At 27.7% G+C, this 12,555-nt stretch overlaps 1 protein-coding gene across 12 annotated transcripts in view; it reads left to right on the top strand.

Annotated features, from left to right (window-relative positions):
• The window catches only part of LOC130663587 (PDF receptor), a 42,398-nt gene that overhangs the window by 25,321 nt on the left and 4,522 nt on the right, over positions 1-12,555 (top strand). For 10 of the 12 annotated variants that reach the window (XM_057462880.1, XM_057462889.1, XM_057462890.1 and 7 more), the window contains 10 exons: positions 514-668; positions 2,595-2,698; positions 3,683-3,827; positions 3,964-4,066; positions 4,936-5,053; positions 6,530-6,599; positions 6,666-6,751; positions 7,089-7,269; positions 10,693-10,807; positions 11,874-12,009. In XM_057462880.1, coding sequence (XP_057318863.1) covers positions 514-668; positions 2,595-2,698; positions 3,683-3,827; positions 3,964-4,066; positions 4,936-5,053; positions 6,530-6,599; positions 6,666-6,751; positions 7,089-7,269; positions 10,693-10,807; positions 11,874-12,009 — 1,213 coding nt within the window. The remainder of the gene's footprint in view (positions 1-513; positions 669-2,594; positions 2,699-3,682; positions 3,828-3,963; positions 4,067-4,935; positions 5,054-6,529; positions 6,600-6,665; positions 6,752-7,088; positions 7,270-10,692; positions 10,808-11,873; positions 12,010-12,555) is intronic. The other 2 variants (XM_057462891.1, XM_057462892.1) reach the window with 2 other exon arrangements.

Genomic DNA, 12,555 nt, shown 5'->3' on the forward strand with positions numbered 1-12,555 from the left:
TAATTTGGATCCGCCAGAAATAACTATTATATAAAAAGAAATTAAATTATATTTATGATCTTATAGCGAATATCATTTTAATTAAAGAAGAAATTTTATTTCATACTCTCTAAACCTGAAATAGTGAATTTTCACTAATTCACAGTGTATATTCACTATTTGCCACAGCTAAAAGTCGGCCACTTGAAATTAGTGCATATACACTCATTTACCTAGTGGAATAATGCACTTATGAAAACATTGAAATTCACTGTAGTTATTAGTAGTAAATAGCTCTAATAATAATTACTTATTAAAAAGTAATGTTTTAAATCTACTGTGTAAAAAGTAAAATTTTCACTATTTATACATAAAATTCACTTTTTTCCAGTGAATTAGTTGATCACTGGGAAAAACAGTGAAAATTTAACTAGTTCAAGTTTATTTCATACTTTTAACATAAAAATAAAGATATTAAATTGATAATATATTTGTTAACTTATAAATTAATCATTTAAATTTAATGTTAATAAGAATTTGCAGAAAGACGCTGCAGTGATGACGGAAGATGGTTAGGAAGAAATGGAGAACGCTCATTAAATGGTTGGACTAATTATACTCCATGTTTTACACCGGAAATGTTGTTATTAATTCGTAAGCTTTACACTGGTGATGAACACGCAGCCAAGGTAATTTATAGGGGAGGGTGGGGCAGAGCGGCCCCCCTAAGCCAATAATTATTTTTTGTGGCTTTCAACCATAAGATCACTTTACTTTTGTCCTATTTCGAACAAATTTATGGACATTTTGCCAAAATTATGAAAAAAATTTTTTTTTTTTTGTGGGGCAGAGCGGCCCCCCTTCAAAAAGTGATAAAAAAATTTTTTTTTTCGTTTTTTTTTTTTTTTAAATTGTTTTCATCATTAAGAATGTATTTCTTTCTCTTGACAACTATTTTTGGTTTTATATTACTCGAAAAAAATTTTTTAAAGCGTAAAAAATCGTTCATTCTCGATTACCTTAATTACTAATTGTTATTTAATAAAAAAAAACATCAATTCTATAATTTTACTTTATTTCAAAAATTTATCAACTAAAAAAAAAAATTTAATTTTTATAAATTTTGAGTGACCAAATTTGCCTCTTACATAGAGAAACGGCCGAAAAATATGAAAAAATAATTTTTTCGGAAGTTTCGGCTGGTCCATTTTGCCCCAGGTGTTATGCGTAGGGCTAGAAATATGGAATTATATCAATTTTTTTTTAATTTGACGATAAAAATATGAAAAAATCACTTTTTCAAAATTTTGGGCTTGTCCATTTTGCCCCAAATGTCATGCGTAGGGGTAAAAATGCGCAAATATATCGGATTTGTAGTAATTAGTCGAAAAAAAAAAAATTTTTTTTTTGGTCAAAATTTCAGGGGGGCCGCTCTGCCCCATGGGGGCCGCTCTGCCCCACCGTCCCCTAAATTTATTATTTAAATTCAACCACTTTGTCTTTACTGTGTAAAAAAATCGGTCTTGAATTTTTAATTCGAATTCACTCTGTCACTCAGAGTTCCGGAGTTTAAAAAAAAATCACCAAGTACGGAGTAACTAAAGTACAAATTTTTATTAGTCGAGTGCCTTTGGAGTGGATGTAAATTTTATTTTAATTCGCATCCACTCAATTACGGAGTTTTAATGTGGAATAAAATGATACTTAAGAAAAACAAATTATTCTAAAAAATCATAAATAAATGATTTACATAAATAATTATCGTTTTTATATACTCGTATATATTTGTATTCCATTCCGCGATATTTTTATTATAAACAATATAAATAAAACCTCTCCTGGGGGTAAATTATACACCGAAGAGATTAAAGGAATAAAAAATTATTCGCTTTTCGCATTTAATCCGCGCCTACTCTACAATTTTTTTAGAGTTTATAAAACACGGAAGTGAATATTGTAACGCGTACATACATTTATTTGTTCCTCGACACATAAATATATAATCAATTACCTCTAATCAAAAACAGTTAACCTTCTCATATTTATTAGTCAATATAACAGAATAAAATATTCTTACTGAGCTTGAATGCACAAAAGTAAAAAAAAAACTGACATTACATATTCCTGTAGGATTTTCAGTGATAAAAATGACCCAGTTTTTTTATAAAATTCCCATGTGAGACGTTTACAAAAGAGTAAAGTTATCTAGTGTGTCATTGAAACTTTATACGCATTAATAAATAATCAATATAATTTACTATAATTTGTTCCCTTTTTTTTACATTTACTTTATTTATACTTAAAATATATGAAAGAAAATATCCAAATTTATTATTAGACAATATTTTCTTTGTCTTTTCGTTTCCTTATTCACCATATCATATTTTTTCTGTTCACAATAATAATGATACCGAAAAAGAATTCTTATTAATATTTTCTTTTGTTTGAATTTTTTTTTTAAACTTTGTATCACAATTTCGCTTTTCCCGGAGGTTGAAATACCCATACATTGAGCTGGGAAACACTAGACTCTTTGAAGATTTTTTTTTCTGAAAAGTACCAGTATTTTCCTATTTTGTTTTTTTCTTATCTCTTCCTTATTATTTTCTTTTAAGATAAAATTGGATATTGCCGAAAAGACTAGAACCCTTGAATTCGTTGGATTAACTACGTCTCTAGCAGCATTGCTGATATCTTTGGCAATCTTTTGGAGATTTCGGTAAGTCAATATTCTATGCACTGAACTGTTATATATGTATACATCGAATATAAAAAGTAATTTCACTCAAAAGGCAATACTATATACGTCTGTCAATATATTGTTTGTAAGAGCATGCTTGAACGATTTTTACAGACAATTGCCTTTTAATGATACTTTAAACATATCATTACACTTTCTATAATTGAGGTCACAACCTTGAACCATTGAGTTTTTATTTTAGAAATTTGATATTACAGTAAACGATTTTTTTTTTATTTATTTTTTGTCTTGAGTTCTTAATAAAAATATTTTCTATAATCTTTAAGTATTTATTAAGTACAAAAAATCATTTTTGAATCTACTACAATATTTTTGTTAATTTAATTTATTATATATGAAGGGAAAACGCCACCGGACCTCTTTCTTACCCTTAGAAAAATAAACGAGACTATTTTCGTTGCATTCGTATAGTAAATAAGAATTTTTAAACAATTTTTCTCAGAGATGAATTAGAATTTTCGAAAATACGAAATTTTGAGCCCTCTGTTCAGGTTTTAAAAAATTCTAAATACTCTCTTTTTAGGTTTTCAGTGTTAGTCCGTGAATTAAATTGAATTGAAGATCGGTTAGCGTTACCCCTTAAATTGAAGAAATTATTTAGGAAAAAAAAAAAAAAATTTAACCCTAATCCCATGTCACTGTTTTCAGCACCCGTAAGCCTTGAACATGGGTCATTAGCGTCCGCTGCTCATTTAATTATGTTATTTTTTAACGAAAAATCTTAAAAAATTCGTAGATCTTCTTTAGACTTCTAACTATGCGATAGAATTGTTGCCAGCCCCGAAAATCCCTTTTTCAATAAACATTTTCATCAAAATTCGAAGGCATGTAGACTGTTTACAGTAGAATATTCGAAAATTCATGGACGCAAACAACCCACGTTCAAGAGATTAGGGTTAATTTTGACGATAAAATAAAATTTTTAACTTTTTCAATTTACAGATCGTTGCGAAATACAAGGACACGAATCCACAAAAATCTTTTTGTAGCTATGGTGATACAAGTTATCATTAGATTAACATTGTACATTGATCAAGCATTAAAAAAATCTAAAGTCTATGGATCTAATCAGGGTATAAATAATGTTGTAAGTTGTATAGAAAAACTAGTCATATACTTTAAAGATACGTTAAAATATTTTAATAATTTAGTTGTGTAGCGATTTAAAATGTAACGAAAATATTTTGAAATCCAATAAATATGGAATTATGATAATTTTTCAGGCAATTTTATGCGAGGCAAGTTATGTTCTCCTTGAATATGCAAGAACAGCCATGTTTATGTGGATGTTCATCGAAGGTTTCTTCCTTCATAATATGGTAACAGGTAAATTTTCCATCGCTTCGATTCAATATGTATAGAAATATCGAATAATTCAATATACAACGCTTTGTTTTCTTATTTTTATTATAAAACTGATCGTAATATAACTGACAATTAAATTTGGGCGGTGAACTTGATTAGGTTTTAAAATTAACGAAATCGGTTAAGGATTTTATAAATGGTTCCTCCTAGTCCAGTAAAATAGACCTTTAAATGCGAATTTCGAGATACTTTTTGGAACTTTTTATATAAGTTACTCGTGTCTACAATAAAGTAGTAAAGAAATTTTTTCAACTACCCCCCAGGTAGGGTTGAAAAAAATTCAAAAAAAAGTGTTTTTTCAAAATTTTGAGAAAACGGTAAGAGCTAGAAAAAAAAGTCCTAAATCAAAGTTGTAGAACTTTAAATTTTACATAAAAATGATCCCTTAACTTTTTTGGCTATTATTAAAATTAACAGAGTTAGGGTGGCTTCAAGCTAGGGGATGATCGTTACACCTTTAAAAAATCATAACTCGCTAAAAAATGAAGATAATTAAAAAAAATTTATCCATGGCTTCTATCTTAAACAACTTCGAAGATTATTTCTATGAAAAGAACGTTTCGCTGACAAAATAATTTTCGATTTCCGTTTTTAACTTTTTATTTAGTAATTATTTTCACCGACTTTATAAGGGTTATAAGTTATCTTAGAGAGAAATTTACTTCCACTCCGGCTGCTGGATTGAATTTTATTTCTTTTATAATATTATTTTTTACTGATGTGTCAAGAGACCGTTATCGTTTTAAATAATTTTTTTTTATTATTTATTTAGACATTATATGCCTAATACTACTGTCTTTTATAATTATTTATTGAATGCTTGAGAATAGTGACAGTCTTTCAAGAAACTAGTCATTATCGAGTGTATCGATTAGTTGGTTGGGGACTTCCAGTCGTGATGACATTAACATGGGCTATTGTAACTGCTGTTTACTATCGTCCTTCAAAGTAAGTATATTTCAAAAAAATAACAATAAGTGCAAAAATACTCAGACTTATTAAGACATTACACAGTAAAAAATATTATGTTTTAATGAACGGAATCTATTTATCACTCTAAAAATTCAAAAGTGAATACAGAGATTTTATTTAAATTTACTCCGTCACTTGTGACTTCTGAAGTTTAAAAAAAATTACTTCGCATACGGAATGAATAGAGAGTTTTGTTTTCAGTAGCGTGACTTCGAAGTATGACGTGGATTTTATTTCAATTCGCATCCGCTTTGATCCGGAGTTTTAGTTTTGAAAACTGTCTTCCGCAGTGAATTTAAATCCAAAGGTATTAAGTAAATAGAAAAACATCCTCTCCGAGTTTTATTCGCGCTCACTGAAAATTTTTTCTAACGTTGAAATCGATCCACAAAAAATTTGTGTTAAGAAACAACAGGTTATATTAAAACACAGACTATTTATATAAAATTGATATTTTTATTGAAAATTTGATTTTACTTTAAAACTTTCTATAAGTGCTTTCATGGTAACAAAAAAGTTTTTAACAGAAACTTTCTCTTAATTCGGATAACATATTTAGTGTTAAAAAATAAATCGTGACTAATTTTTCAGTTATTGTTTATTTTTATGGACACCGTTGCTGTTTTTTGCAATAAAAACTAAAAAAAAGAATAAAAATGAAACTGCACATGGAAAAAAAATATAGTAGTGGCAACTCTCTGGGATAGTCTTGAGTACTTTTTGTAAAAAAAAAATTTCAGACAACTGTATGCTATCTAGTCTGTATCCACTACTCTCTGGATAGTACTGAGTAAAAAGCTTTAAAACATTTTTTTTTTACGCAAATGAATAATGTTAAAACGACAAAAAAATTTATGTAAAATGTTTTAACATGCAGTTTTGTGTTAATTTTTGCAAAATTTTTTTTACTATGATGAAAAAACGGACGCTCGTGAAACTGAATAATTACTAAAAGTCTGCGAATACTCGAAACTTCGAATTATTCGAGGCGAATCGAATCGAACAATTCGCCTCGAAGATTGGAAATGTTCGAATAGTTCGAAATATTCGAATACTTCGAAAGGTTCGAATAGTTCGAAAGATTAGAACTTTTTTAAATCTCACGCTCATTGAATTTATGATCATATGGACTATTTTTAGGTACAAATATAATAATATAATAGTTTTTCAATTCAATAACGCTATAAATACTAAATTTCTCAGATGCAATAATATTATTTACCGAAAATTCGAATCTTCCGAACTATTCGAATATTTCGAACTATTCGATATTCGACTCGAATCTAACTAGTGTATTCGATTCGATTCGAAAAAGATCCGCACACCCCTGATAATTACGCAAGAATCGTTTTTAACTCAATTATGATTGTGTATACACAATAATTTGTTTCCTACAAAAGCTAAGAATTATAATTTAATAATATTTTTCTAATAAAAATATTAATATTTTAGATGTTGGTGGGGATACAATCTCACCTCATATTTTTGGATATTAGAAGGCCCCAGAATGGCGATTATAATGGTGAATATAAAAAAAGCAGCAAAAATGAAATTATAAAAATTAATTAATTAATTATTTTTAATTTAGCTTAATTTTTTATTCTTAATGAATATTGTTCGAGTATTGGTAGTAAAGCTACGACAAAGTCGCACAAGTGAAACCCAACAAGCACGGTAAGTGAACCATAAAAGCTAGCGAAGAGCTTTATTAACGCCTGTATGTTAATTAAAAAGGAAACCAAATCGAATTTATATCGAGTTTTAATTTAAATCTTTCTCTTATCTTTTTAATCATTTCTATTGATTTACAAACTAAATGATCGAATAAATTACGTACAATTAAATCTTGCTTAATTAAAGACCACACTACTGTTTATTTTCATTAATTCAATATAATTTACTCATGAAACCACGTAATTTATTTTGATGATACAAATATTTAATTATGTAAAGAATATCTTATTATTCTGTATTACTTCTTAATATGTTTATTACTGAATATGATTTATAGAAAAGCTGTAAGAGCCGCGGCCGTACTACTTCCGTTATTAGGAATAACAAATTTAATATCGATGGCTGCAGCACCACTTGAAACAACGATTTGGTTTGCCATTTGGTCTTACACGACACACTTTCTTACCTCATTTCAAGGCCTCTTTGTAGCTACGTTGTACTGTTTTCTCAATGGCGAGGTAAAATTATATACTATATAAACTATCATTAATAACTGATTAAAATTTTTATTTTACACGGAGAAAACGAGACTCGAAAATATTGTTTTTTATATATTTTAGGAAGAAATATTAATGCAAATCAACAAATGCATTACTTTTACTATTTATTATTAAATTTATAGTAAAAATCACAGAATGCTTATTAATACTATATGTTTATCTGAAAAATTTCTATATTTATTACTTTTATTACTAATTCATTCGGAATCTTTATTAATAGAACAGCAATTTTTATAAAGAGTTTATTAAATTATTATCAAACGTTGAGTTATACATTTCATTTTTTTGTAAAAATATATAAATTAACTAAAAACATGTATTAACTGCTCTACAGTATGCAAAAATTACAATATGTTTAGTAATTTCTGTAAATCAGATGAAAAGCGTAACTAAAAATTAATAAACAGGTTGTAATTTTTCAAAAGCAGTTCGATAAAATTAAAAATTAGTAGGAGTAGCGCATTACAAGTTAAGAGACCTTCGTTCAAAGAAGACTTTGGGCCCACAGACTGAGGATAGCATTCGCACGCGGGAGGTCAGGGTTCAAATCTCGGTCAAGTCAAGTGATTCTTAAATATAAAAATTGACACACCAACGCTCATACGCATGCCATTAATAATAATAATAAAAAGTTGAAAAACTAATAAAATTTTATTTTATTAAATTCAACTCTAATATAGTAAATTTTACTACATTGGATACTAAATTTGACTAAATATATAACCAAGTTATATATTTAGTCAAATAACTTAAATAATAAAAATTTCTCAATGTAAATAAAAATTTTAATCTCAAGGTAGTAAAAATTACACGGTTTTAATCGCGTTTTAAGCTTACAATATAAATTTAGTAATTTTAAGTAAAGTTCTCTTTATCTTTTTCTCCGTGTACAATACTATTATATCGATCTCTTGTAATTAACGTTCAATGTCGCTTTCTGAGGTTCGTTACTTATGCATCGTTAATTTATCTACCGACTGACGTATGTCAAGGCCATAGATATCGTACAAACAATCATTATTGAAGATTAGGTGACCATACACAATTATTATGTTCAATCGGATGTATGATACTATTAATTTATTGAATATAATATTAACAGTATCATTAGGGAAAAGCGAGGCATGACGAAGTACCCAACCGAGTAATTAACTTTTCTCGGTTTTAATTGCCGTTCACAATTTAATCTCATAAATTGTTAATAAATCTTTCATTATTTTTCAATTTTTAAACTTTAATGAAAAATGTTTTTCCGAGGCACGACAGAGTATCTAAAAAAATTGCTGTTTTATAATTTTTTTTTCCGATTCAAATTACTGTACACGATTGAATTTAACTTTTTTAAAAACAAATTTTGTTAAGTTTAATAATTGACCCATTTTACCTCAGATACTCTGTTTTTGCTAAAAATTTACATTAAATTATAAAACAAGTATAGAGATTTTTTCGACCTAAATTTTTAAGGTGCCCATTATGTCCCAAATACACCATGGCCACCCACTCTCCCACATTTTATGTCGCTTTTGTTAAAATGTTATATTTTTATATTCTAATAATTAATATAAAATAATTAATTGTCTCATTTGTTAAGTCAAAAATAATTAGATTGAGAAATGAAACGTTTTATTTTTCTGAAAAGCAGACTATACTTATTTATTATTATTAATAAAGTAGAAGTTTCATTTAAATTTTGTTTAAATAAAAGTTTTAGTATTTTTAAATTCTTATTTACAATCGATCAGCCAGAAAATTAAAGTCCAAAGAATTTATCAAACAAACATTTTATTTATAGTAAATTTGATAGCTTTAAATCAGTTTTGTTTATGACGTTTTATAAAGTGTACACTATGCTCGATGAAAAACTATTTAAAGTACTTTACTTTAGTAAAGTTATTTTTAAATTAAGAAGTTGTCGACGAAAAGCAGTTACTAGCTATTTTTAAGCATGAAATAAATAAATAGATTTTCAACTTCGTGAATAAAAATTTTTTTATAAATATTTCAATATTCTTTAGCAGAGTTTTAAAAAGTTATATCTCAATATACGACTTATTTGTTTTTTTTATTTCAACATCGCAAAAAATTATCAATCAATAATTTTGTGTTTCATTAAAAGTTCTTTAGACAAATTCAATTTAGAAAAAAATTACGTTCGTTAATTTTTCCGCGTCAAAATAAAAAAAAAATTGTTTGCAATTAATATTTGACTTGAAAGAGAACAAGTAGGACCGAGGTCGCATACGAAAAAAATATTTATCCGGAATATATCCGAGCAAAATTGAATATATATCTCATACATGCAACATATATTCCGATTTGCCCGGATATATATTTTTTTCGTATGGGGTACCGTTATTGGCCACTTTAGAGCCAGTTTTGGATACTTCAAAAATTTAAATAAAATAATTTTTAAAATGATGAGTGAAGTTGACCGAAACTCAGTTTTAAAATTTGGTGACAGTAAAGCAATACCTCCGCTTCGCGCTCGAGGTGTGCAAATGCAATGACATAATTACCCAGGTCAAAAATAAATCTTGATTTAGACTTGGTTTACCACGTCGAAATTTCGAGCCTTGGTTTATTAGACTTGATCGACTTACTTAGTCACGATTTAAGACAGAAAAGTCTAAATCAAGTTGAAATTGTGAGGCGAAAAAGTCAAAACTAAAGTGAAATCCGCTCTCTTAAATTTGAAATAGTGAAAACAGTGACTATTCACTGTTTCCTAATAAAAAGTATGTCACTACTTCAAATAGTGATATACTTTTCACTAGCAATAAGTGACTATTCACTGCCAAATAGTGATTGTCACGTAATTTTCATTAATTCGTTTTAGATAGCGAAAAACACATTTTTCACTAAAAAATACTGGTTGCATTTGATATGGTTGATCAAAACTAAAATAAGGCGAATAATTAACTTTTCATCGACTTGGTTCAGTTAGTCAAAATTAAGGTGAATGACTCTCGTGCTCGAAATGAAGACGAATAAGTTCAAACTAAGATGAAAAAAGCTCTAAAAGTTCAGAAAAATGTAACTTAAGTTGAAAAAGTCGAAATTTTATCGGAAAATCATCGGCAAATCAATAACTTTAACAGAAAACAAGGTGAAGCGTTAATTTTTGCCCCGGGTAATTTTTTAATTGTGTAAAAAGATACTTTTATCAAACATTTACTATGGAAAATTTATTGTATACTTCTTCATTAATTAAAATAAAGTATTAAATGTCAAAAAATGGAGCAGTGGCCACAAATGGTAAATCTATAGATGGTACATCAGGATATACCCTATTTGTTACATTTGCATTTATTTTCATTTTATTTGGTTTTGTCGAAAAATTTAAGTAATTTTATAATAATGTTTTTTTTTTTCCAATTTAAGGTCAGGCTTGCATTGAAGAAGACAATGTCTGTATATATGTCTCTTAGAGGAAGTAATCGGTCTAATCGTCGGCTATCAACGTTTAGTGCTTGTCATTCTCAACGAATAGCTGCAGGTAAATTTCACTGCCAATTATTTTTTTATATTATTTCTAAGTTAAAGAATAATAGACAAAGATCGAATGAAATGGAGACGTCAAGAAGGGAATGCACTTTTTTTTTGTGATTACGCGAACTTTTTTATTCTATATTTAAAAAGTATAAAACTAATTTCCGAATGCAATTGAATTTTTTTTTATCGTAAAATGGGGTAACTTTAAACGAGTAGAAAATAATATTTTCAATAAAATTTACCAAGCATTAATGGATCACGTGTAAAATTTAAAATAAATACGTTTTACGCTACAACTTAAAAGTAAAATTCTCTCAAAACAAAAGTTTGCAGAAGTAATTTTCCGGTGTCTCAAGTTGTTTAAAAACAATTATAAAAATATCACTTATACATATAAATTTATATGTTTATATTTGTACACTTCTTTTTTTTTTTTTTTTTTTTTTTGTTTTTTTTATCGAATTTATAACATTCATTATTTTTAAAATGCGGCAGTATCATTGTAAATGTAATAAATTGAAGTTTACAAATTCAAATGATTAAAAAATTGGGCATTTCTTTTTGACCGACATTTCCTTATATATATAATTACTAAAATAACATCTATAATTAATCTTTGTTTATACTAAAAGTTTATAAACACTTGAACAGTAAAATAATATTAACTCTCGAACTGTACACCGTATATATATATATATATATGATTTTGAAGCAAACACGCACGAAAAATATATCCCGATATAATACATTATATGCGAGTTATATCTTTATTATTGTCGTATATATATGCTATTTTGCCGACATATATTCCCGGATATAAATTTTTTTCAATGGAAATTTTGGACTAAATCATTAGGTATCACTTAAAGTGAACTTGAATTATTAGACTAAAAAAAAAATTTTAATAAAAAAAAAACTGTGTTTTTGGAAGAACTACTTATTACAAATTGAGCCGGTGTGAATCCGCACCATGGTGCAGTATATACAGTTGGAGGGTTAAAAATACATGAAAAATATACTTTGATATAAATAAATATTATTTCTCATTACTTGAATAAATATGATTTTAGAAAATAACATCATAGCAAAGGGTAGTAATATTTTAATTCCAGTAATAGATGTAGATGAAGGTGAAGTAGGGTCGAGCAGATGGATAAGGCTGTGCTGTTGCGGCAGAGATACTTCACCTCCAGATCAACAAGCCGAGTAAGTTTAATATTATGTATTAAGCATACCATAAATTGAAGATATTAAATGATTTACGGATTTTATCTAAATCCGAATTCGCTCTGTCACTCGGAGTTTTAGAAAAAATCACTCCGCCCCTTATTAACAGAAACGATTCGAAACGATTAGAAAGTTAAAATTTTAAATACTTTTTAATGCTTTTGAATACTTTGAATACTTTTGAATCACCCTTCTTATGGAAGTTTAACATTGCAAATCGTTTCGAATCGTTTCTTTCAATCAGGGGCATATTGAATAAATAGGGAGTTTATTGTTCCAGCTGTGTGATTTCGGAGTGATCTAATTTTACTTAAATCTGCATTTACTCTGATTCGGAGTTTCAATGTTAATATTAATTCCTCTTTGAAGTGAGTTTTACTCCTAGGGGATTAACTAAATACACAGTCATCCGCTACCCATTCACTCCGGATTTAATCCGCGTTCACTCCGCTAATTTTTAGGATGCAAGGCATAAAAAATTATAGTTTATTTTTAATTTCATTATGATTGACTCTAATATTTTGA

The sequence above is a fragment of the Microplitis mediator genome, chromosome 2, assembly GCF_029852145.1.
Source record: "Microplitis mediator isolate UGA2020A chromosome 2, iyMicMedi2.1, whole genome shotgun sequence".
NCBI classification, from domain to species: Eukaryota; Metazoa; Arthropoda; class Insecta; order Hymenoptera; family Braconidae; genus Microplitis; species Microplitis mediator.